The 27,812-nt window shown below is 34.8% G+C and overlaps 1 protein-coding gene across 4 annotated transcripts in view; it reads left to right on the forward strand.

Moving 5' to 3' along the window:
- CCDC91 (coiled-coil domain containing 91) overlaps positions 1-27,812 on the forward strand; it is a 378,567-nt gene that overhangs the window by 212,933 nt on the left and 137,822 nt on the right. For all 4 annotated transcript variants that reach the window (XM_024733359.1, XM_024733361.1, XM_024733360.1 and 1 more), the window contains exon 8: positions 8,738-8,845. In XM_024733359.1, coding sequence (XP_024589127.1) covers positions 8,738-8,845 — 108 coding nt within the window. The remainder of the gene's footprint in view (positions 1-8,737; positions 8,846-27,812) is intronic.

Consider the following 27,812-nt stretch of genomic DNA (forward strand, 5'->3'; position numbering starts at 1 on the left):
ATGTGTGCAATACAAAATTCAAAAGATATGGAAATACGCATAGTAAAAATTAAATTTTGCTCCCATTGCTGTCTGGGTATCAGTCCCCATCTATGTTTCAAGCTTTATGGCTTCCAGAGGTGGGATAATTTGCTTAAAATTGTCATGTCTCTGATTTGCAGTGAATTGATCATCAGATTGTTTTATAGCAGTGATAAAGGAATTCCATTTGAAGAATAATCCATATAGAGTCTGATTTAGTCCATATAGTTAGAAGCACCAAGTTCCAAGGCTATCCTGTTTTGGTATTTTAGCAGGATATTCATGTAGCCAAATTTTTTGGTAATTAATCCATTGTAACAACCTAATTTGAGTTCCAACAGGCACTACTTTGTATTATCTTATAATGGTGAAATACTTCCATACTAGTTAATATATTAATAATTCCTCTGAGCCACTTTGGTGACTTTGTCCCTTCCCCTGAGGCTTCTCCCGAACCCCACATAGTCAAGCTAGAGCTCAGCACTGCCGGGGCCTCTGGCACCTATTCCAGTGCTGGGAATGGCACTTCTGATTGTTTTGTGCCCAATCCAATGGATTTTAAATAATTTACACATCTCCCCGAACATTATTATTTCTGTAATATATGGTTAATTTTTAACTGAAAAAGAACCAGTTGAAGTATGTTAAATTGTCATCTAAGTTTGCAACATTCTTCTCTTTGTGATCAAAAAGAAAACATAAAGGAAAATTTAATCTTTGTCAGTATGTCTTCTAATAAAATTGATTTATATGAATCCTCTTATCTCTCTCAATGTTGATGGCTTTTCAATGTGAGTAAAAGTTCTTTTCTAATCTTTGAGATCTATGTTTAATGAATGGATCTCTATTAATTTGGAGGAAAATTATTTTAATGGTCTTAAATCTAGTAACTTAAAAAATAATGTTGATCCTAACTTAAATCCACATAGCATGAGTTTCCTTTATCATGAAAATGAAGAAATTAGTTCTCAAAAATCAACAAATGGTTAGAACAATTCTATTTTGAAATGTTATCAATGTAAGAATTAAATTAACAGTCATAATTTCACAGAATTCCTTTATTACTGGCAGAGAAGAAACTCTATTATTCTCCCTATTTATTAGATGAGGCATCTGAGACACAGAGAAACACAGTGCCTTGATCAAACACATACAAACAGAGGAGGAGCTGTAAATAAAAGCCAGGTCATTCAAAGCTTGATGCAGGGCTCTGTTCAACAAATTATGCTGCCTCCTTAGAAGGTTAATGACTGTGTATTTAAGCCAAATACTTCTGACACCTATATGGGTTTCTTTCTTTCTGTGGTTTCCGATATTTCAGAAAATGAGATGTGTAGGTCTTTAGTGTTTAATAACTAGGTGCTTCATTTAATCCTCTGAGAGATTCTGAAGAGATTTAGTCAGAGTTCTTTTTTTCCTTTTGTTTCCTTCCTTCCTTCCTTTCTTTCTTCTTTTTTTTTTTTAACTGAAACTGTAGCTCTTATTCAAGTCACAAGGAATAATACTGTGGCATCTGAGGTAGAGGCATGTCCATGTGGCAGCTTTTCAGAAGTTTAAAGTAGCTGGACGGTAGACATGCAGCGTCTCTCTGCTCTACTTAATTTTAGAAACTTCTTAATTTTAATGTGTTGTCCATGGCACAAAAGAAATTTTCACTGGGAGACATTAGTGGTGTTTGAGGTAACAACTCTTATGTTACTAGAATCCCTTAACAACAAGGCCAACAGGAATGATTCCCTCTGTCCTAAAGGTTTTCTTTGGCTTTCACAGTCTCTGATGCACTTTATAGCATGGCTAGACTATATTGAATTTCCATGTTTAGATATATAGCCAGTGCCACTGCACTGTAATTCAGATACATAGAAAAACCTAGGATCACTGCAATTGCCAATGCTTTAGATCTGTAACAAGATAAATTTTCAGCAGCCTCAACATGACCTTGATACTACTGCTTGTTTAAGTTAAGGAAAAGGAAGGGCAGAATCTTTATTTTTTAATCCTTTTACCCATAATTTTAGGTATTAGTTTCTGTCCTGCTTTCTAAAAAGAAATATGACCAAATCCGTCACTATCACTCCTCACACATCTGGAGTTTACTCCTGAGAAACATGCGCCTTCATTCTCCCCAAGGGTTGAACTTAAAGGTTCTGGTGTTGCCTAACTTCTGCCTGCCTGGGTAGCAGGAGACCATGAACCTAAACTTGAATTTGGATCCAGTTTTGAGTAAACTTAAGTTGAGTAAACTTAAGTTGAATAAACTTAAGCCTTAAGTTGAGATGGAAGTTTTTCCTCTAGAGAGTTATACTCCCTAGTCCTTTTTACATTGTACTTTTAAATCACTTCCCAGTGATAGTTGTGTTTTTTTAAAAAATTTCTGTTTATTTATTTATTTAGTTTTGGCTGCGCCACGCAGCATATGGGATCTTAGTTCCCTGACCAGGGATTGAACCCGTGCCTCCCACAGTGGAAGCACGGAATCTTAACCACTGGACCGCCAGGGAACTCCCCACTAATACATTTTAATCCCATTAATTCTTTTTGTATTCCAACAAAATTTTCTAAAATGTCTAAATATTGTTTTCAGAGATAGCCTAATGTTTCTGTTCTAATGCAACTAAATCTGTACTACAATTGAATTACTAGCTCACTGAGGTCTTAAAAAATATATATGTATATGTATATCAAACTATCAGTTTCTCTTCCCAAATGATAAGCCAACAAAGCTATAGATTGACATTTTAGATCCCAAAATTGGCAAAAGATACTTTTGATTAGCCAAGAGTAATTGAACATTAAGATAAATTAGTCAGCTGCCATTATTTGGACACTATATCCTCATTTTCATAATCTGTGTTGCCAGTCTATTCAGTATAAAATGGAGAATGTAAGTATTATGGAAGAACTGCATTCTAATAGACACAGTGTCCAGATAAAGTTCAAGAAAGTATTACTTGCCAGATATACTTGTAGCATATCTATGGCACTTTTCTGTGAGACCATGGAAAACACTCAACTGGGTTTTTTTTGTTTGTTTGTTTCTTTGCTGTACGCGGACCTCTCGCTGTTGTGGCGTCTCCCGTTACGGAGCACAGGCTCCGGACGCGCAGGCTCAGCGGCCATGGCTCACGGGCCCAGCCGCTCCGCGGCATGTGGGATCTTCCCAGACCGGGGCACGAATCCGTGTCCCCTGCGTCGGCAGGCGGACTCGCAACCTCTGAGCCACCAGGGAAGCCCTTGTTTTTTTTTTAATATTTATTTATTTATTTGGCTGCACCGGGTCTTAGTTGCGGCAGGTGGGATCTTTGTTGTCACATGCAGGATCTAGTTCCCTGACCAGGGATCAAACCGGGCCCCCTGCATGGGAGTGTGGAGTCTTAACCACTAGATCACCAGGGAAGTCCCTCAACTAGTTCTTACTAGGATTAACTCCTTCCTTACCAGAGAGTATAGTCGCATTACTCTTAATTCTACTGAATAAAAAAATGTTCATGCGTGGTGCATTAGTTATGTTTCTAATCTACTTGTATATGTGTAGCCTACAAAAATCAGTGCTACATATTTTCTTTTTCACAAATTGTCTATTAATGGAGGAATTCTTGATAGCATTTGAGTACTTTTGATACTTTGCAACATTGTTCGAAGATACTATGTATCAGGTTATAGAAACTTTCATGCTTGAATAGAATTAAAATGCCTTTCCATGGTTCTACATAATTCTGGTCCTCTGGAAGTCTGGTGCAGGTATAGGATCTGATGGAATTCCCTGGTTCATATGATCTGCACTGGCCTTTTTTTCTAGTTCTAGAACTCATTAGCCTTTTTCCCATGCTAGGACTTTGTACTTTTTTCTTTGACGGAAATCTTCTTCCCTCAGGCTTAATATATGACGTTTTTTTCCCACCTTTTGTGACTTCTCAAGAGAGCTCTTGACTTCCCTCTCTGAAAAATTTCTCTTCCATTATTCTTTTCCTTTTTATCCCTTTTTAAATTTTCTTTATAGCATACAACACCATCAAAATGATTTGTTTATTGTGTACCTCCCAATCTTCCTTGTCTTCCCCACTTTCCCTATCTGCTTGCCAATAATGTAAATTCAGGGGAGTCAGGCCCATATCTGTTTTGTTCAGTCTGCATCACCAGTGCCTAGGACACTGTCTGGAATAAAGTATGCATTCAGTAAATATTAGTTGAATAAGTGAAGAATTAACAAATAATTAAGTGGCTATAAAATAGAATAAGTGATTAGTTCATGAAGAGAAACCTGCTTTACCAGGTTGGAATGGCTAAGACAAACAGGGAACCAAGAGGGTGGACCTGAATCCAGTTCGTTGTTCCACTTAGTCTTTTCATATGATTTTGGGCTCATTTCTTAACCTTCGTGTCTGTTTCTTTATCTGTAGAACAGGTATGTAGAGCTCATGGAAAAAGATGGATGAATGATTCAATGAAATGACTGAAATTCATCATTTTTCATATATATCAGTTAAGTAGGCTCTCCTTTTGAATAACAAACTTGCTTATATGTTTGAAACTTTGAGGGAATATTATAAGACATGCTAACAACAGTTAAAAAGCCTTGCAAAATTTGACGTAATATTTTGTTCAAAAATAGCACTTAGTCCAGAAAAAACATAAAAGTGTCCCTTCAGAGTTCTAACTTACTCTTTTGCTGATACCTTTTAGTTTTGCTTATTTTATTTTTAGTTAAAAATTGGAAAAGATCTGAAACAGATTTTTGAAAAGCAAACTATGATATTTTTCCAAGAAAGATGAAATTGTGCTTGATTTCAAATGACCTTTTACAACAATTAATTTGTACTACTGCAGTCAAAAAGCTAAACTAAGAGTACAATGAACAGACGTAATTAACGTCAATGTTTTGATAGTTTCTCTATGACTAGGCAAGTAATAAGGCTTGAACATACAGAAATCATGATTCATTTCTTCAGTTCATTCAACACATATTCCATATATTCCAATTACAATTATAATAGTACCTATATGTTAGATACTGTTGTAGGTACAATAGTACCTACAGTGAATTAAACACTGTTTAATCAGTGAATTAAACACAGATTCCTGTTCTCCTAGAGCTTCAGTTTCAGTGGGGATATTTATTATATGTTTTGCCTCCAGCTTGCTCCATAGCCTTATACTTCTCTGCATTTGTAAACCATGACTTAGAGGACTGACTTTTAAAATAATTTTAATTATTACTGCCTAAAATTAGCTATGAAGTGTTCTTTTAAGGTTATGTGCTAAATGCCAACATGATATTAATGTTTCAGAGACCATTTGGTTCTTTAGGCACATCTGCTCTGCAAATCTGGACAGGTAATTAAATTTGTTGAGGATAGAATCAGATCTAATAGAATTGGGGTATTTCAAGGGAGAAGAGAATTCTGTGGATTTGTTGGGACAGTGGATTGTAGTTTGGTTTGCAGTAGTCCACTTGAGCTATACGCCTCTACTCATTTAAATTCCGGTGTATATTCAGTTCCATTAAAAATAAACTATCTACTGCTTATGGGTATTGGTTGGTGTGGGGTGGTTTTTGACTTAATATCTTTGTTTTCTCTGAGTCTAATCATTATAGAATTTATAACATACTTTTTTTTCAAGGAGTTTATAGTCCTTCTCGTACTGTATTTTATTTACTCAAAATTTATACTTGTAGAGTAGAAAGAATGAACATTTCTAGTCTAAAATAATAAAAAAAATTCAGATCTCTGGTAGGGATTAACAGGAACAAGTTTGGTAACTGAACTTGGTAGTTATAATTTGAAGCTCAGTGAACTTTCCAGTGAATATTGGTATCATTTATACTATGATTTTTTTTTTTTTTTTTTTTTTTTTTACACAGGCTCCGGACGCGCAGGCTCAGCAGCCATGGCTCAAGGGCCTAGCCGCTCCGCGGCATGTGGGATCTTCCTGGACCGGGGCACGAACCCATGTCCCCTGCATCGGCAGGCGGACTCTCAACCACTGCGCCACCAGGGAAGCCCTATACTATGATTTTAAAATATTAATCTTAATACAAGGATTGTCACTCAATAGCTATTGCATGTGTCTGCTATGTACAGAGCACTCTGTAAGAAGCTGTGTGTGATATATAAAGATGAGTATAAAGATGACATAGTTCCTGTACTAAAGAAATCTATGATCTTGTTCACACCTTTAAAATTATTCTTGAAGAAGTGTGGTAAGTAGTTTTGCTCAAGCTCAGTTAAGTTATCCCCTGGGATGATACAGAAAATCTCTGATAGGACTGAAGCTAAAACCTAAACCTGTTGAAAATTAACAAAACATTCCCTGCCTTTGGTAGCATTTTTTTCGTTATGGAATGTTTATATACATCTTTGTTTTTCTGCCTCTACATACCCTGAGAGTCTTAGTGCTTTATTTGTGTTGAGAATAGTTTAAAATAGCTTATAAAAGAAATAACTCTTTCATGTATGTTTTTGTAGTGTTGTATTCAATATAAGCCCAAGGGAAGGGTTCCTTGTGTCTTTGATATCTGTAGAGACAATTACAAAGGAAAAAAATTATAGGGAAATGTTAAGACTAATGTTCATTTTTATACTTACAGCACACAAGAAATTTTAAGGCAGTTATTATGGTATATTACATAGGAAAACGAATATCCAGTTATGTAATGATAGATCAAGCCATAGAAGTATGCAGTTAGTACCATTGTGTATTGCTAAGTATGTCCATAATTAATATTCTAGTTCTAAAGATGGTTTTTGAACACTACCTCTTTTGTTTGGACTTTGGCACTAATAATTCCACAGTTCAGTATTACAGGCCAATTTTTTTTAAAGAAACCTTATTATTTTATTTAAAAAATCTTGTCATTATCCTATGGCACTTGACCTCCTTGAAGTTTGGAAGAAAATGAGTGTATAGTATACAAATCAGTCACCAGAGGAAAAAATACTATTCATCTGTGTTTCTTAATTATGGTGAGAAAATATTATTTTATTTCATTAACTTACCTGTCCCTCCAAATGATATAATTTACTAGAAAATCACAACTGGGTATTTAACCTGGGATTATTTGGAATCATGGCAAATAGGAAGGGAAACAGTTCTTAGCATCAAGCAAAACAATTCTGCCGTAACCCAAGTCCCCCAAAAGAATGGCATTTTTCTCTCTACAAAAGATGCCATGAATATACCCAACAGAATTGTACATAGTTGTATCATCCTTTAAATTTTCTGAAGTCCAATGAATAGTATTGTATTTTGCCAAAGGTAAATTAGAGCTTTACATTATCTAGTCACAGTTTAAGAGGTTAAATTATAGTGTCTTCTATAAGTTATCGTTATGGAAGCTTTAGAGGACATATAATGTATAAATGAAGGGCTAATGCAGTTCTGTTAAGCAGTTCTTTATATTTTGGTTAAGCCGTGGTCAGAGGTTTATTTTTCTTTACTAGTTTACTAGTAATTTTGCAGCTTCAGAGTGACAACTATTGAATTATAGGAGTAGTAGCATCATCAGACAGTTTAACATTTGCAAAAGAAAGATAATTATTTGAAGATTTGAGACTTATTCAGAGGTTTTCAAAATATTTTTGTCTCAGTTTTAAAAAATACATACATATTTATTTAGCCTCTTAATGCATGTTGTTTCCAACCAAGTAAATCTGTTTTCAAAGCAGAGATTATTTAAGAGATTTGGCATATTTTTCTTTTCTTGGCGAATGTACCAAAGGTCTGTTTTCTATAAGACATGTGTCTGTTTCAACTTACTATTTTGATTATGAGTAGTTTGTTATCCAGATAGACCTTCAAAAATAGAATATTTGCTAAAGAGTTCTTATGTATATGGTTAAATGCATATTTTAGAATGATTTAGGATTTATAAATAGCATGTAAGATAATACTGGGAACATGTTAACTATAACATATAATGCCTGAAAAAAAAAAAGGGAAAGGAAAAAAGATGATAATATTGTAAACATCTCCAATAAGGAAGTGAGTGGGTGGAACATCTTCCAGTGTTGATTTGGCTCCCCTTACAATAGTGTTAACATCTTTATATTTAACTGACCCAGCTTCCAGCATTTACACTATCCACTTAAGTTTGTGTAGGCTCCCAAGTTTTATTACTTTTTATGAATATTGCCTTAAGATCCTGACTTCCACACTTTGCCTTATACCTTTTCACATTAGGGGCGTGAACTTCCTGGGGGGCAGCTCTTTTATGTTTGAAATTGCTCAGAGTTTCCATCTGCTTTTACTTGATTTGTGGTCTTGAAGATCATGCTTGGCCCATGGGATATTACAGTGTGCCGAGAGGATGTGGAGTTTTGTCAGCCAGTGAAATATGTCTGGTTTTTTTCTCTTCTCTTTTTTTTCAGCAGCTTTCACATGCTTCTCATCCTGTGTGGTCTTCACTAAACTGAATTTATATTTAACAGAACTACTCACCCTCTTTTATCATCTTCTATGACTTGGCCTTTTTACCGAGAAGGTGTGTGGAAGGAACATCTAAGCCAAAAAACTAGTCTTGGCAATAGGAAAACCTAAAACCAAAAGCTTAAAGTAGTGTTATATATGAATTTGCTCTAACATTCACAAATGTGTATTTTGTAATGCAGAATAGTATCATATTTCAGATATGTACAACTGTCAAAAAAATTTCTCATGCCAACAGTAGATTCCAAGTTTTGTCTGTGATCCACATGACATTTTTGCTTGTTTTTAGGCACTACTGCAGTCTTCAGTTAAGCAACAAGTAGAAGCTATTGAAAAACAGTACATTTCTGCAATAGAGAAACAAGCACACAAGTGTGAAGAGTTGTTAAATACTCAGGTAATAAAATTGCACATCCATTATATATTTATCCTTTTCTTCTGACTCTCTTCCCCTGAGAACGCTATAGCTGTTTATTCAGTTTCATGCCATTTACTTTCCTTGGTGAATTTTGGAGAAAAAAATATGCTTATGTAAACTCAATGTTAAAGTTTTGGAATTTTATAATAGACTAAATATAGGACTAAAGGCCTAAAGTATGTAGATCATCCCCAAATTAACAATAATTCTTATGCTAATTTCTGGGTTATCATATTATTTATCAAATAACAGAAACAAAAGATTACTGTAAATGTATAATGGCATCTGAAATGATTTTTAGTGGCACAAGATTTATAAATAACATTTGAATTTGAAGTATGTATTTATGTTTGAATTACCTTTCATTGCTTATAGGAATTAGTTCCTGTTTAAAAATTTTTTCTGGTGATTATTTTTTCTTTTCTTGATTTAATGTCTTAGAAAGCATTGCAGACATGATTATTGGATTTACATTAAACAATCAATTGAAGAGCATATATGTATATGTCATAGTATGAATAATTAGTGCAAGAAGTTCCCAGCAACAGTTTTGAATAACATAACACTTGGTAGGTGAAAATAAAATCAACCTTATACAAAGGACCTATTTTGTATCACAGGAAGAAAATATACTAATAGGAAAACAAAATTAGGTCTAGAATTATTATTTTTTTTTTAAAGAAGATGTTGGCGGTAGGAGTTTATTAATTAATTAATTTATTTTTGCTGTGTTGGGTCTTCGTTTCTGTGTGAGGGCTTTCTCTAGTTGTGGCAAGCGGGGGCCACCCTTCATCGCGGTGCGCGGGCCTCTCACTATCGCGGCCTCTCTTGTTGCAGAGCACAGGCTCCAGACACGCAGGCTCAGTAGTCGTGGCTCACGGGCCTAGTTGCTCCGCGGCATGTGGGATCCTCCCAGACCAGGGCTCGAACCCGTGTCCCCTGCATTAGCAGGCAGATTTGCAACCACTGCGCCACCAGGGAAGCCCCACGTCTAGAATTTAAATGGAGATTTATAAACATGCCATTGTACCCCCAAGACTGGGGATATCTCATTGTAGTTTTGATTTGCATTTCTCTAATGATTAATGATGTCGAGCATTCATTCATTTGTTTGTTGGCAATCTGTATATCTTCTTTTGGACAAATGTCTGTTTAGGTCTTCTGCCCATTTTTGGACTGGGTTGTTTGTTTTTTTGATATTGAGCTTCATGAGCTGCTTGTATACTTTGGAGGTTAATCATTTGTTAGTTACTTCATTTGCAAATATTTTCTCCCATTCTGAGGGTTGTCTTTTCACATTGTTTATGGTTTCCTTTGCTGTGCAAAAGCTTTTAAGTTTCATTAGGTCCCATGTGTTTATTATTTTTTTTATCTCCATGTATCTAGGAGGTGGGTCAAAAAGGATCTTGCTGTGATTTATGTCATAGAGTGTTCTGCCTGTGTTTTCCTCTAAGAGTTTGATAGTGTCTGGCCTTACATTTAGGTCTTCAATCCATTTAGAGTTTATTTTTGTGTATGGTGTTAGGGAGGGTTCTAATTTCATACTTTTACATGTAGCTGTCCAGTTTTCCCAGCACCACTTATTGAAGAGGCTGTCTTTTCTCCACGGTATATTCTTACCTCCTTTATCAAAGATAAGGTGACCGTATGTGCATGGGTTTATTGCTGGGCTTTGTATCCTGTTCCATTGATGTATATTTCTGCTTTTGTGCCCATACCATACTGTCTTAATTACTGTAGCTTTGTGGTATAGTCTGAAGTCAGGGAGCCTGATTCCTCCAGCTCCGTTTTCCTTTCTCAAGATTGTTTTGGCTATTCGCGGTCTTTTATGTTTCCATACAAATTGTGAAAATTTTTGTTCCAGTTCTGTGAAAAATGCCAGTGGTAGTTTGATAGGGATTGCATTGAATTTGTAGATTGCTTTGGGTAGTAGAGTCATTTTCACAGTGTTGATTCTTCCAATCCAAGAACATGCTATATCTCTCCATCTATTTGTATCATTTTTAATTTCTTTCATCAGTATCTTATAGTTTTCTGCATACAGGTCTTTTGTCTCCTTAGGTAGGTTTATTCCTTAGTATTTTATTCCTTTTGTTGCAATGGGAAATGGGAGTGTTCTCTTAATTTCACTTTCGGATTTTTCATCATTAGTGTATAGGAATGCAAGAGATTTCTGTGCATTAATTTTGTATCCTGCTACTTTACCAAATTCATTGATTAGCTTTAGTAGTTTTCTGATAGCATCTTTAGGATTCTTTAAAGCATTTAATCCATTTACATTTAAGGTAATTATCGATATGTATGTTTCTGTTACCATTTTCTTAATTGTTTTAGGTTTGTTATTGTACGTCTCTGTTTTGTCTTGTGTTACCTGCCTAGAGAAGTTCCTGTAGCGTTTGTTGTAAGGCTGGTTTGGTGGTGCTGAATTCTCTTAGCTTTTGCTTGTCTGTAAAGGTTTTAATTTCTCCATCAAATCTGAATGAGGTCCTTGCTAAGTAGAGTAATCTTGGTGGTAGGATTTTCCCTTTCATCACTTTAAATATGTACTGCTATTCCCTTCTGGCCTGCAGAGTTTCTGCTGAAAGATCAGCTGTTAACCTTATGGGTATTCCCTTGTGTGTTATTTGTTGTTTTTCCCTTGCTTCTTTTAATATGTTTTCTTTGTATTTCGTTTTTGATAGTTTGAATAATATGTGTCTTTGCTTGTTTCTCCTTGGATTTATCCTCTATGGGACTTTCTGTGCTTCCCGGACTTGATTAACTATTTCCTTTCCCATATTAGGGAAGTTTTTAACTACAATCCCTTCAAATATTTTCTCAGTCCCTTTCTTTTTCTCTTCTTCTTCTGGGACCCTTTTAATTGGAATGTTGGTGCATTTAATGTTGTCCCAGAGGTCCTGAGACTGTCCTCAATTCTTTTCATTCTTTTTTCTTTATCTGCTCTGCAGTAGTTATTTCCACTATTTTATCTTCCAGGTCACTTACCCGTTATTCTGCTATTGATCCCTTCTAGAGAATTTTTTATTTCATTTATTGTGTTGTCCATCAATGTTTGTTTCCTCTTTAGTTCTTCTAGGTCCTTGTTAAATGTTTCTTGTATTTTCTCCATTCTATTTCCAAGATTTTGGATCCTCTTTACTATCATTATTCTGAATTGTTTTTCAGGTAGACTGCCTATTTCCTCTTCATTTGTTAAGTCTGGTGGGTTTTTATCTTGCTCCTTCATCTGCTGTGTGTTTCTCTGTCTTCTCATTTTGCTTAACTTACTGTGACTGGGGTCTTCTTTTTGCAGGCTGCAGGTTCGTAGTTCCCGTTGTTTTTGGTGTCTGTCCCCAGCGGCTAAGGTGGTTTTTTAGTGGCTTGTGTAGACTTCCTGGTGTAGGGGACTAGTGCCTGTGTTCTGGTGGATGAGGCTGGATCTTGTCTTTCTGGTGGGCAGGTCCATGTGTGGTGGTGTGTTTTGGGGTGTCTGTGGCCTTATTATGATTTCAGGTAGCCTCTCTGCTAATCGAGGGTGTTGTGTTCCTTTCTTGCTAGTTGTTTGGCATAGGGTGTCCAACACTGTATCTTGCTGGTTGTTGAGTGCAGCTGGGTCTTGGCATTGAGATGGAGATCTCTGGGAGATTTCACCGTTTCATATTACGTGGAGCTGGGAGGTCTCTTGTGGACCAGTGTCCTGAACTTGGCTCTCCCACCTCAGAGGCACAGCCCTGACACCTGGCAATCCTGTACTGCACTGAAGGATTCTTCATGTGTGATGTCATTCATTAAAATAAAGCCCATGGCCCCACGATAATAGGCTGTGGTGATAGCCCTGTGTCTTTCCTGGCCTGCTGTGTTCTGTTACTGTTGGAGAGTCTCCTGCAGAGGCAAGGGGCAGCAGTGGCTCACCAACGGGCATGGACACTGGCAGCAGAAGTTCTGGGAAGTCCCCCTTGGCGTGAGCCCTCCTCAGTGTCTTTTTAATAAATGGCTTGGAAGAGGAAATATACAAGAAATTTTATAAATTTGATGTAACTATTATACTCTTTTGGGTGGTGAAATACCAGGGTGTCGGAGATATGAAATATATGACTACGTTAATGGACAGAAAACTCACAGAGAAGAATAGGTCATAAGAGCATAAGGCATGAATTAGCCAAGCCAGGCTAGGTTATGCCCTAAACCCTCTGGCTTCAGACAGCAACGGTTTATGTCTTACTAATTCTCCATGTACATTGAGAATTCTTTGGGGGCTCAGTCTCATGATGTCCTCACCCTAGGAACTAGCCTGATAGCATTGTTCCTGTTGGAACATTACCTGTTATCTTGTAGAGTGAAAAAAAGCCCAGTCAGATTTCCTACTGGTAAGTCAGCATTCTGGACTGGAAATGACACTTCCACTCCCAATTTGTATCTACAGTGCCCCACACAGTCATAATGGGGCCAGGAAGTGAGATCCTGCTATGAATCTGGAAGGGAGAGCGCAGGAAATATTTGATAAGCAGAACTAATATACCACGGTCTGCTCTTTTGTTCACCAAGTATTCCCAGTCTCCATGTCTCAGGCAAATTTGCTTACCTGCCCACATGGGAGTGGTAAGTTCTATCCAGCTATAGCCTCAAGCTCAGAAGTCCAGGATCATTGAGTGACAGGTGAGAATGTGTTGCAGTCTCTATATCATCAGTTTCATATATATAGTCCCTTTTGACCTGAAGTGCCAGAAACTGAAATGTATGTTTTTTATCCCCAACATATCTAGTATATAGTGGCAAGATAAAGGTTGGGTATGTACTGTGAATGGTCTCAGTAGGAAAGATGAAGAATCAGAGATACACAGCTATCGTTAGTATGTAGCAATTCTAAAATCTCAATGAACAGATTCAGTAAGTATCTCTGCTGTGGGGGTAGGATTGCTCTTTGATTTACTGTGATTTACTGTGAGTGGATTTACTGTGATTTACTTTTCAGAGTTTAGGGCCAGGGTCTCTAGCCCATTGTTCTTTATGATCTTGTAGGGTTAAAATTTTTCAATATCTTTTTTTTGGCTATACCTAATGTGAGTATTGGAGATTATACCATTTCTTGGCCAGCTTCCTGTCTATATAAATTCAGGAGCCCTGGGTCATTTTAGGGTAGCAAATAGTCACAGTTCAGGATAATGATTCTTTTGGCTTTTTATCTGTTTGATTGCAAACAGCTCCATTTGTCAGATGCAGACCCATTGTTATTTTAGCGACCTGTGTTCCAGATTGAATATGTGTATATGCTTTCCACCCTCATGCTTGCCTATCTGTCTGTGTCTCTCCCTTTCTGATTAAAGATAACTTTTTTATCAAACCTGGGCTGAGGAAATCCCAGTTGGTCTCTTTTCCCCAAACCATTTGGTCCAAATGAAAGGACGTACAGGACAGTCACAGCCTTATTGGAACTTTGCTTGGAGGCACTTTAACCCATTGAATCTTTAACAGTGGGTATGACTATGTATTTGCTATTTGCAATAGCATGTTAAAGAATAAAATACCATGGAATCAATTTAACGAAGGAACAGAAAGACTTGTAAACTAAAAATGACAAAACATTGCTGAAAGAAATGAAAAATAACCTAAATAAATGGAAAGACATCCCATGTTCATCAACTGAGATATATTTGGTGAAGAGCACTCAAGACTACCACAGGACATTTACAGGATCATAAGAAATTCAGTGTGATGAAATACTATTTAAAAAACTAAACACTTAAAGGGAATATGATTATTAGGTAAAAATCATGTAAAGTGTAGAAATGGTATCTCACACATGTTTTTCAAATCATATTTCTTGAGATGTCATTTGAAATTTGAAAGAAGTAAATTTAATTTAATAAAAATAATACCTGAATGATTGCTTGGAATAATTTAGTTCAACCTTTCATGTGTATATGTGTCTCTTTTTTTCTCTTGCTCTCATTTTTTTCTGTTCTTTTCAAATAAAGAATTTAAGGGAAAAGCAAGTTAACACTAAAGAGTAGTTACAAGCCTGTGCACTGGAGTCAGACTGCCTGAATTATCCCTGGCTTTGTCACTTAGCTGTGTTTCTGTGGAATGTACCTTAACCTCTCTGCCTTATTTTTCTCATCTATAAAATGTAATTCCTACCTCATAGAATTGTTATGAGTATTATATGACATCAGATTTGCATAGTGCTTAGGATAGAACTTGGCACATTCTAGGCAGTTGTTGATATTAGCTATATTATTATCAACTTTGTTATTCTTGGCCAAGATCAGTTGTCTGGCTACTCTCAGAATCAGGGCTAGGATTCACATTTTCTGATTTCTAGTCTACAGAAGAAAGGCTACTTATTTGTAGTTCATGTTTTGTCATGTGTGTGGTATAAAAATGTCATCAGCCTTTAAATTTTTGAACATTTGTCCTGGGGCCACTTATATGAATGCTAGATCAACACTTTGTCCCTCTCTCTCTCTTCCTTATTCAATGAGGGCCTTTTATATGACTGGCGCTCTGCTGGATTATATGGATATAAAGTGAGCGAGACAGTCCTTCTAGTAAGTAAGGAAGACAGATGACATAATTTCAAAGTAGTGTGGTAAGTCATGATGAAATAAAATGTTACATTAAATGTACATTAAAGGAGTATATAACTCCTTCATTTTGAGTAAGGGAAGACTTGCTGGACTAATGATGAGTTCTCTGAGCATTCATAGATTTTAGTGACGTCAGACCTGAGAATTGAGCATGAGAGAGGTATGTGGAATAGCACATTCAAAATCCTTTAGATGCGAGAGTGTAATACAGATGTTTGACAAGGGGTGAGGCTGTTTGAGACTGCCAAATGAAAGATAATTTTATGCCATAGAAAGGATCATAAAGGACCTTGTCTGCCGCATTATCTGACAGGAAATTGGGTGCTATTAAAAGATATTAACTAGAGAAGGGACATTTGTCCCAATTTGTTGTTATTGTTTGTTTTCTTATGATTGAATTTGAAGAGTTCTTTACATATTCTGGATATAAATCTTTCCTCAGATATTTGATGTTCAAATACTTTACCATAGTCTATGGCTTGTCTTTTCTTCTAATGTATTTACAAGAGCAGACATTTTAAATGATATGAAATGCAGTTTTTCAGTTTTCTTTCTATGGGTCATTCTTTTGGTGTTATATGTAAGAAGACTTAACCTAACCCAAAATCAAAAAGATTTTCTTCTATGTTTAATTTTAAAAGTTTTAGTTCATAATTTCAGGTTTATAAGTGATTCAAAGTACTCCATTGATTTTTATATATGGTTCTAGATATGGATTGAAGTTCCCTTTTTTTGCATATGGATATCTAAGCATTATAGTCTTAATTGCTAAAAAGACTCTTCTTTTACCAGTAAATTTCCTTTGTACCTTCATCAAAAAATCAATCATGTATGTGTGGGTTTATTACTTGACTCTCTACCAGTTCCATTTATCTATTTGTCTATCTCAGCTCCAGTACTATACTGTTTATTTACTGTAGATATTTAATAAGTCTTGAAGTCCTGCAATATTGTTCTTATATTTCAAAGTTGTTTTGGCTATTCTAGGTCATTCATATTTCCATGTAATTTTTATAATCAGCCTGTCAATTTCTACAGCAAAGCATGCTGGGATGTTTTGAACTGTGTTTACTCACAACCAAATACTCTTGACACCAAATATGTGGGTTTTAACGCCAAGCAATTCTCTAGTTCTATGTGGACACCAACTGGATGTCTTAAAGTCAATTTAATTCTGACACTACCCAGAGTTAGTGCAGAGCCCACTGGTTAAGGGCTCAGTTCCATAAGACTACCCTACTTCAAATGCCAGTCCCAAGTCCTAGGCCTCCTGTATTTCTGACCAACTGGCTATAAATCAGGGGTTTCCACAAATGCCTCCCGAGGTTTGATAATCTATTAGAATGGCTCACACAACTCAGGAATATGCTTTACTTACTATTGCCCATTTATTATAAAGGATGAAACTTAGGAACAGCCAAATGGAAAGAGATGCATAGGGCAAAGTAAGGATGAGAAGGGGCCCTGTGAAGCATAAGCATTCATACCTTCTCTGGGTATGTCATTCTCCCAGCACCTTGATGTGTTCACTAACTTGGAAGCTCTCTGAATCCTGTTGTTTAGGGGTTTAGAGGTTCCATTACATGGGTATGATTGATTAAATCATTGGCCATTGTTGATTAACTCAGTCTTCAGCACCTCTCCCTTCCCTAGAAGTTGGGGAAGAGGGTGAGGCTGAATGTTCCAACCCTCCAGTCACATGATTTGGTCCTCTGACAATCAGCCCCCATCCTGAAGCTATCTAGGGGCCTACCAAGAGTCTCCTCATTAGCATAAACTCATGTATGGTTGAAAGGGTCTTGTTGTGTTAACAAAAGATACTCCTTTCACTCCTTTTACTCTGGAAATTCCAAGGGTTTTAGAAGCCTTGTGCTGGGAACTGGGGGTAAAGACCTAATATACATTTCTTATTGTATCACAGATATTGATTAGGATTGTGTTGAATCTATTTAGATGCAATTGACAACTTTACAATACTTAGTCTTTTTACCTTAGAACACAGTTTATTGCTCCACTTAGTTAGGTCTTTTTTTTTTTTTCTTTTTAAATTTTATTTTATTTATTTTTTATACAGCAGGTTCTTATTAGTTATCAATTTTGTACATATTAGTGTATATATGTCAATCCCAATCTCCCAATTAGTTAGGTCTTTTTAAGTTTCCCAGTTAAAAAATTTTTCACTGTTCAGGTCTAGCACATTTTTTTTTGGTCAAATTTATCTCAATGTATTTCATATTTCTTTAATGCTAGTTTGACATTTATTTATTTTTTTAATTTTAATTACCCAATGCCCGTTGCTAGTACATAGAAATACAATTGATTGTTGTGTATTGGTCTTGTATTCTGTAATGATACTAAAATCCATTATTAGTTTAAGCACACTTTTTTGCCGAGTCCATGGGATTTTCTACATAGTTGTTGTCTGAGAGTAGAGGCATTGTTGCATCTTCCAGTTAATCTTGATGCCTTTTGTTTCTTTTTCTTAACTTATTGAACTGGCTGAACCTCTAATAAATGTTAAAGTAGAAAGATATCTTTGCCCTTTTTTTTTTTTGACCATGGGAAGAAAACATTCAATTTTTAATCATTAGATATAAAGTTAGCTATAGACATCCTTGTGAAAGCCATTTATTAGGTTGAGTATTTTTCTTCCTACTCTTTTTATTCCAGGAATAGATGTTGGATTTTGTCAAACAAATATATATTATATACATATATATGCATATATATGTGTATGTATGTGTGTGTAATTTTTTCATAAAACTTTAGTGATGTCTCTTATTTTATTCCAGATATTAGTAATCTGTGTCTTCTTTTTTCCTCATTAATTTTGTAGAGGTTTATAATTTTTTTTATCAATTCAAAGAGTCAGCTTTTGATTTCATTGATTTTTCTTTTTGTTTTTTCTGATTTCTACATCACTGATTTCTACTCTGACCTTTATTATTTTATTTCTTTAGCTTAATTTTAATTTGGGTTTTAATTTGCACTTATTCTAGTGTCTTAAAGTAGAAGTTTAGGTCATTGATTGAAATCTTTTTTCTATAAATAACCTATTTAGTGATGTAAATTTTTTTCTAAGTACTACTTTAGATATGTGTCTCACAGTTTCAAATGTCATTGTCATTTTCAATGAGAAAAAATACTTTTAAAATTCTCTGTTGATGTCTTTTTTTACCCTTGGATTATTTAGAAATGTGTTATTTAGTTTTCAGATATTCTGTGGTTTTCCAGATGTACTTCTTTTACTGATTTCTAATCTCATTGTAGTGTAGACAGAGACTGTACTTCATATGATGTAAATGCTTTTCTGAGATTTGTTTTATGGCCCATAATACAGTCTGTATTGGCAAATGTTCTTTGTTTACTTGAAAAGAATGTTCATTCTTCTGTTGGTGGAGTTCTTAATAAATATCAGTTAGATCAAGTGTTTTGGTCATGTTGTTCAAGTCTTCCATGTTGTTACAGATTTTTGTTCTATTTGTCTACCAGTTATTGAGAGGCATGTGTTAAAATGTCTGACTATACTTATGCATTTGACTGGTTCCCCTTGGAGTTATGTTTTTTGTTTTGTTTTGTTTTGTTTTGACCCTCAGCAATTTGAAACACTTCTACTTGGTGCATAAACATTTAGGATTATTATGTTTTCTTCACATAATTTTACCTTTAACACTATGAAATGCCCACCTCTTTCTCTGATAATATTATTTGCTATGAAATCTACTTCATATGATATTAATATAGTTTCTTCACTTTCTTTTGATTATCATTAGAATGGTATATTTTCTCCTATCCTCATACTTTTAACTTATTTGTATCTTTATGTTTAAAACAAGATTCTTGTAGAAAGCATGTAGTTAACTCTTACTCCTTTTATCTAATCACTGCCTTTTCATTATATTTTTAAAACTCTTTACATTTAATGTGATTGTCAGTATTTTGGGGTTTTAAAGGTAATATCTTGCTGTTTGTTTTCTATCTGTTCCACGTATTCTTCGTTTTCTTTTTCTGCCGACTTTTGGATTATTTTAATTATTTCGTTTTATGTCCTCTATTGGTTTATCATTTACAAGTCTTTGTTGTTTTATTTTTTGATTGCCTTAAGGGAAGTTTGGAAAATCTTTTCCAAAAAGGATAGATAGTAAATATTTTAGGCTCACTGTTGCAACTATTTAACTCTGCTGTTATAGAGAGAAAGCAGCTATAAACAATTTGTGAATGAGTACTGCTGTGTTTCAATAGAAATTCAATAAAAATCAAGCTCCAGATTAGATTTGAACTGAGGTTTGCCAGTCTCACTTATCTAGAACAAGAACTGGTGTAACTTAGAGAATTTTAATATCTTGAGCTCTTAATTTCCTCCTTATGATAATTTTTTTTCTCAAATTTTGTTTATTATGAAAATCCCTTGTACTTCACTTGTTAATAATGTTCTCTTCCCTGCAGAGTCTGATGCAGTAAATCCAGTGGGGCAAAGGAATATATGAGGTTGAACCTTATGAAGTTGGCAGTATTTAGCTGTTTTTAGTCTATGAAAACAGCATTTTTATGTGCTTCAATCTGTTGTATTTTTAACAAGAATCCAGGAGAGTGTTTTGTTTCCACAATATTAGGAAACACCATTTTGGGCAATGTTTTCCAAATTTCTTGCTAATGAGAACACTGGGGATATTTGTTCACTATTCAGATTAACAAGCTTCTTGTCTATTAATTTTTATTCTTAATGATTTAGTTGTATTCCAAGTATAGGTATTTCTAATAGACTAATCAGGTAATACTTATCAGAGAACTTTGAGAAACACTCTTTGGTATTGCCTCTGTAGTGCTCATCTTCAGCACTCATTATGCTTAATTCCTCACCCTTCAAGTTTCAGAAATTTAGAGGAAGGAATTCCATTCCCCCACTTTATTTAGGTGTTTTTAACATCAGATCAGTTAAAGGGATATGTTAGAAGAAAGGACATGTCCATTTTTGCTATCTTTGTGAACTAAGAAGCCACTTCAAACGGTGTCTTTTATTCTTTATTAGTAGCTTGGATTGGGGCAACTATATAATTTCTTTGTGCCTCTTTTTAAAATCTCTAAATTACAGTTAATTGAAGTATCTCAGCAGGGCTATATAAAGATTAAATGAAGCACAGTGCCTAGAATATAGTAATATTCAATAACTAGTAGCTATAGTTATGTGGAGAAATCTCTTGATCAGTTCCTTTGTGATTACTTTCATGCAAAGGGTGTCCATTCTCCTGAAATATGAGAAATAGTTCACTCATCCATTTTTATGTTTTTTAAGGTTTCCTTTTTGAAAGAATGTTTAGATTTTTCAATCTAGCTATAATTTATGTTAGCATTTGGCAGTTTTATTTTTTTAAAAACATAATTTTTGTATAAGGTTTGGGTAATTCCTTCTCCATTGATTTTGAAACTTCCCTTATCACATATTTTAATTGCATTTCCTGTAATTAAATAGAGCAAACAAAATTAATAGATGTAGTATCAAGAGTTAACAAATGATTTTGTAGGGGAGGAAAAAATTGTTTTCCCTACTACCATGATGTGTTCTCTGGCTGGGGCCCTTAAATTGAACGGACAAAAGGCAGACTAACAAGAGAAAACCATATGGATTTATTTAACATAATTTTACATGACATGGGAGCCTTCATAAAGACCCAAAGAAACAGTTATATCTGAGTGTTTTTATACTAGGATTCGTGCAGTAAAGTCATGGAAAAACATGATAGGACAAAAAGGTGTGCCGTAAGGGTAGTAAACTGGGGGAAGCTTAGCAAAACCTGTTAATTTGGATTCCTCTTGGCATCCCTCTGCCTTCAGAGATAAGGATGCGCCTTTCCTCAGGGTATGGAGAGGGCCCTTCTGACAAGAGCGTCTTTCTATCTGCGTTGGGCAAGAAGGAGGAGGTCAGAGACTCCTTCTCACATGTGTCTTTCCTCAAGTTCTTTTAGCTTAAAATATTGAATATATCAAGGTGTCATATTTTGAGATAGCGTGTTCTGAACTCCACCAGTTTCATTATGACATATTTACTTCAGATCTTTTACATTGGGGGTGGGGTGACAAATAAAGGTAAGGCTCAACTTCTCTGTCATGTTTTGCTTCCTCCTCCTTCCCTAAAGAGCCAACATTATACAGAGTTTACCATGTTTTTGCTCTTACTCCATGTACCCACAACTATTTAATATTTAGTTCTAGTTTGTTCTTAAATTCCCCAAAATGTTATTGTTGTTATTTCATTTCTTATGATATACTCACATATTTACGAATTTTATATTTCATTTTACTTCTTGCCTTCTCTCCTTTCTCATGTGTTCAATTTACTTCCTATATTATAGTCTTTATTAACTCTACAGTATAAACTTACTTAATTTTTGTTTTTTCTGATAATTTTTGTTACACCCTAATTTGTGAATGATATTTCAGTGTTACATAAAATTCTGTAAGTTATTTTCCTTGAAGATATTATTTCATTGTCTTTAAATCTCTATTGTTGTTTATGAGGTGTCTAATGTTAGTTCATTTATTGATATTTTGTAGATAGTCTTTAATCCTTGGTTGTTTTTAGTAGTTTCTCCTTATCTTTGGTGTTCTGTAATTTTACTTTTAAGTTATTTTTGACTTTTTAAACATCCTGTGCAGGCATGGCAGTGGTATCTAACGACCCACCAAAATTTGTTCTTCTTCTTACCTAGTAGAGTTGTCACTGGCTAGCCGCTGCTCCCCCAGGGAGCCTTTTCCCTTGCTTTTATGGGGTTGATGCAGTTCTTAAAAGCCTCTTTTTGTTATTATATCCTCCCATGAAATACCTGTCAAATAAAACAGTCAATATGAAATAAGTTTTTTCAAATTCAGCAGTTTAATTTATATTATGATTTCCCTGGACAGTAAACAAAGTTCAAGTAAGTTAACTTTTCATCAGTGATTTGTGAATGAAAGTAATGTGTATCACTTCCTGGCCAAGACAGTTAAGAAGTAGATGGGCTCTGTCTGCCATCTCTTTCTTCTTTTGCTTGTAAGAGAAACATTAAAGTGCTTTGTCAATGACAGAACCATAGACATGGGGAGATTAAATTACCATTTGGAGGGAATCTGTTATTTAGGAACACTTCTATGAAGAAGAAAGAAAACATATTAAGTCATTGAAATTTTGGGAATTATTTGTTGATGGCAGCTAGCATTATCTTAATATATCAAGACGCATTTGGCTTCATTATCTTTCAAAAACTTTATACCGTTAATCAAATATATTTTTTTAGAACCCAGACTTTATCACAGAAGTATTTGCATCTAGAAACCCACTGAAAAGTTTACCAGTTAAGAATTACTACTGTAATAAATAAACATAGGCAAGAAGTCAGACAGGTTGGATTACAAGCAAGTAAAAAGTCCTTGGTTTCTCTGTGTGTAGGACAATGTGGAAAGTGAGAGTTCATTTTAGTTGAAAAGTGGGTAAGATTTGAATATTAATGTATGAAAGTGTCCAAAAATGTGATTGAAAAGGAGAAAAGTACCCAGCATTTAAAAAATTGGTTTAATTTTAAAAATTTACTTTGACTAGAATACATTTAAAATGAGAGAAAATCATATCTGGCTTGAATTGAGATTAAGGAATGGTGATTTATGCCTGGTCTCCTAAATATCCTACATATCACATTGTTCTCTTCTGTATGGCACAGGCATTTGTTCACGCTTGGTTTTCTGAGTATCATCTGTAGACCATGGGGATGTTTTAAAATATTCCCTGCATTCATTTAGAGGAAAATTGGTAGTCATAGATTGTTACAAGGCACCCACTCTAATTCTGCTTGGGCAGAACAGAAAAATATTGTTGTCTTGGCACCTTAAATATAGAAAAAAGAAACACAGAGGAAAGCCCATGGAGAGAAGAACTAAGGGCAAGAAGGTAGCAATAAACCAAGTGGCATATTGTTAAATCACACCCTAGTGAGATATATTCTATGTTTGAATCCCTTAGAAACAATGAGAACACCATTTCCCCTTATTGAAGACAGTAATGCTTTAGAACTGAAAATCAGACCTTTTTGGTGGAGGTCGGAGTGCAATTCTTCTTACTGCCCAAATAGTATGGAAAACATTAAATGAAGATAACCCAAGGGTTTCAAGTATAATTAGCTAGCATTTTAGTACTATTATGGGCTCAGATACTCATTATCTTTTTATAGCCTACTTTAATGTTTATCTACTTTAATCATTTTTCCCCATTTTCTTTAAGGTTCATCTCCTGACATCCAGTTTAGGAGTCAGCTTAAAATGTTAATTATTTGTTTGTAAAGTACATTTTAAAATAAGTATTTTGAAGTAAATTTATTGTTAATGAGGATATATCCGTGAAATCATAATATAAAATATGCAAAGTGTGATTTTACGTGTAACATTGTGATTTGCAAATAACCTTTTAAAATGAATATATTTCATTAGGAAAACTATGTTTATTTAAGTTTTTTTTCTCAGTACAGGAAACAATTGTTTTGAATTGAAATTTGTTTCTCTACCTAAAAAAATTTTGCTAAGATCTATGTTTAATATATAGTGGTTATGATCAATGTGGAAGATATGATTCAAAAAACCAAGAATAAAGTGAAAAAAGTGTTGAAGGGCTTCCCTGGTGGCACAGTGGTTGAGAGTCCGCCTGCCAATGCAGGGGACGCGGGTTCATGCCCCGGTCCGAGAGGATCCCACATACCGCGGAGCGGCTGGGCCTGTGAGCCGTGGCCGCTGAGCCTGTGCGTCCGGAGCTTGTGCTCCTCGACGGGAGAGGCCACAACAGTGAGAGGCCCACGTACCGCAAAAAAAAAAAAAAAAAAAAAGTGTTGAAATTACTTTCTGAAGAGTTTCAGCATATTTTATGTCTTTTTATTAATGATATAATTCACTACAAAAGCTATTTGAGTATAATTGTCAGGATACTTTCAGAATATTCAATGTTGATCAATGTTTTTTTCTTTTTTTCCTGAAGATTTATTTGTGAGATAATTTGTCCTGGAGCAGGAATGGCCCTTAAAACTTTGTTATATTTGGATGAGAAGTCAGTATCTAGAGAGCATTCCCCATCCAGTTGGTGTTCCCAAAAATCTGATACAGGAAAAAAAGATACTAATCTTTACATCTAATAAACTTCTTATTAACTTTCTCTCTTTACAGCATTATTTCTGACAGGAGGGGGTTATGCCACTATCACTATTACCATTGTTGCTGCTGCACTAGTTTGGTATATATAGGTAGGAACTATTTTGGAAATTGTATTTTTCTTTTACCAGTCTTTTCCTATCCAAAAGCTTCTTGTGTGTAATCAAGGTGCATAGATGTGAATGTGTGTGTTTATGTATACTGTTACGGAAAAAATTATTGTCACTCTTATTTGAATGGTAAGGAATACTTCATTCAAGACTGTTGTGATAGGTGTCAAGATTATTGCAATAAGGGAAAGAGATTGGGCTCAACTCATTGCAACAAGAACAAGTGGGAATTTATAGCTAGGGAAGCAGGTTACGGGGATTAGTGGATGGAAAATTACTTATGAGACATCACGAGTAGGGGGGATTCTTGCTAAACTGATACAACAGAATTCTTGTTGAGGGCAATCCAAAGGATTCAGATGTCAAGGACAGGGATAAGGAGTTCGATTAAGTACGGACAGTGATCAGTTATCAAGAGTGAGGAACGAGGAATTTGATTGGATATCAAGGGTTGGGGGGATTCTCTATAACCTGACTTAGCAGGATTCTTGCTAATATTGGGCCTTGCAGACCTGGCCAGGATGGGGGCCAAGGTTGAGGCCTAGTAGAGAAGAGGGCTTAGAGAATCCTGATTAAAGTTTGGTCAGGACATGTCCTATCAGTACTCATCAATACTCAGATACACCCATCAATATCAATGATTATATACATATTTATTATGTATATGTTATTATGTATATGAGTGATTATAGACATATAAACTGGCCTCTTCCTCCTGTTGGCCTTGATCTTTGCATTCAGTTATGTTGCTTTGGTGGCCTCTGTCTCATCTTGTTCTGTGCTTTTATTTGTACTTCTTGAACCTTGCTACTGCTCTTCCCATATTCACTAAAATTTGCTCTGTCTGTGATGATCAATCCCTTGTATAATGGCACCAGGAACCTATATGAGCTTCTAGTACTGGGCCTGGAATTTAGAATATTTGCTTTCACACAATTCTTTACATGCAAAGTGGGTGGTTATTGGCTTTTTCCCTTTATTTTTTATTAAAAAAGCTATAATTAGCATACCATAAAATTCATCCATGTGAAAGTAGTCCTATGTGTTTTGACAAACACAATCATATAAGGAACCACAATCAAAATACAGAAGAATTACATCACCCCAAAATATTTTTCTGTGCTGTTTGTAGCCACTGTAATTTCTTCATCCCTGATGTGTGACAACCACTCATCTGTTTTATGTACCTATAGTTTTGCCTTTTCTATAATATCATATAAATAGAACCCAGTAGTATGTTGCCTTTTGAGACTGATTTCTTTTACTTATTATAATACATTTCAGATGCATCCATGTTGTATATTTAGCATTAGTTTATTCCTTCCATTGCTAAGTAGTATTCCATGTATGGATGTGCCACAATTTGTTTATCCATTTACCAGTTAAAGGAAATTTGGGTTGTTTTCAGTTCTTGGTGATTATGAATAAAGCTGCTATAAAATATTCACATGCAATTTTGGAATAAACATAAGTTTTCATTTAAAAATTTGCAATAACTGGGTTGTTACTAAGTATATGCTTAACTTGATATCAGCTGTCAGACTGTTTTTCAAAGTAGTTATACCATTTGTATGCCCACCAGCAATGTATGATTGTTTCAGGTTTTCTTAAATTCTCTGCAGCGCTTGGTATAATCATGTTTATTTATTTTAATTTAAGCCACTCCAGTAGCTGTGTAGTGGTATCTTATATGGTTTTAATTTGCATTGACTTGCATTTAATATGCATTTAAGTTATACTCAGTTTGCATTTGACTAATAAAGTTAAGTATCTTCTCCTGTGCTTCTTTACCATCTGTACATTTTCTTTAATGAAATATCTGTTCTTATGCTCATTTTTATTTTGGATTCCTAATTTTCTTATTTTGTTTTGAAGGTATTTTACATTCAAGTTCTTTATCAGATATGTCATTTGTAAATGTTTATATTCTCTTAACAGTGTCTTTGGGAAGAACAGAAGTTCTTAATATTGATACAGTTTATCAGTTTTCTTTCTCATGAACTGTACTCTTGGTATCCCACAGAAGAACTTCTTACCTAACCTCAGTCAAAAAGATTATATTTTCCTCTATAACTTGTAGGTTTTACATTTGAGTCATTTTTGTGTGTGGCATGAGATATAGATCAAATTTGTTTTGTTTTGTTCTTTGCATGTGGGTATCCCATTGTTCTAGCACCATTTATGAAAATCCTTTTTTCCGTTGAATTGCCTTTGCATTTTTGTTGAAAATTAATTGATCATGTGTGTGTGGGTCCTTTTCTGGACTGTCTGTTTCATTGTTCTCTATGCCAAAATCAGCATTGTCTTGATTACTGTAGCTTTATGGTATATCTTGAATTTCATACTGTGATTTCTCCAAGTTTTTTTCTTTTATAAACCTTTTTTGACTCTTTTAATTCCTCTTTTAGTGTAAATGTTAGAATCAGCTTGTTGATTTCTACAAAAAATCTTGATGTGTTTTGATTTGAGTTGTGTTGAGTCAGGGAATTTATTGACTTATTGAATCTTCTGGTCAGTGAAAAATGATATTTTCATTTGTGTCCTCTTTGATTACTTTTATCATTGGTTTGTAGTGTTCAATGTATAGATCTTGTACTTTGGTTTATAACTGTATATACAAATATTGAGTCATTATGTTGTACACCTGAAACTAATGTTATGTTTCAGTTATATCTTAATTGAAAAACAAAGTGCAGAAGATAAAGGCAAGTTAAAGTTCAACAGTCAAATATAAAAATAAGGTCACTAAATAATTATAATACCTAAGAAGGACTAATCATGTTCTAGGTGTTTGTCAAAATTTTTAATATGCATTTTCTTATTTATTCATTCCTTGATTCACTTTTCATTCATCAGCTATTCTATAAGAATAATAAACACTTTTGCATGTTTTATACCAAGGCTTGAAGTAGGTCTGGGGGATTTAAAAACAAAAAGGTCTATGTCCCCCAGAGCTTACAGTCCAGTGTGGAAAGTCAAACTAGTAACAGGCAACTACAGTAAAATAAGAGATATTGGTAAGAAAAGAGTAAGCACAGAATGCTATAGGAATCTTTGGAGGACCATCTAATTTCACTTTATGCTACTACATTTGTGTAGAAATAGCAT

The sequence above is a fragment of the Neophocaena asiaeorientalis genome, unplaced genomic scaffold (assembly GCF_003031525.2).
Source record: "Neophocaena asiaeorientalis asiaeorientalis breed wild unplaced genomic scaffold, Neophocaena_asiaeorientalis_V1.1 scaffold150, whole genome shotgun sequence".
Lineage (NCBI taxonomy): Eukaryota > Metazoa > Chordata > Mammalia > Artiodactyla > Phocoenidae > Neophocaena > Neophocaena asiaeorientalis.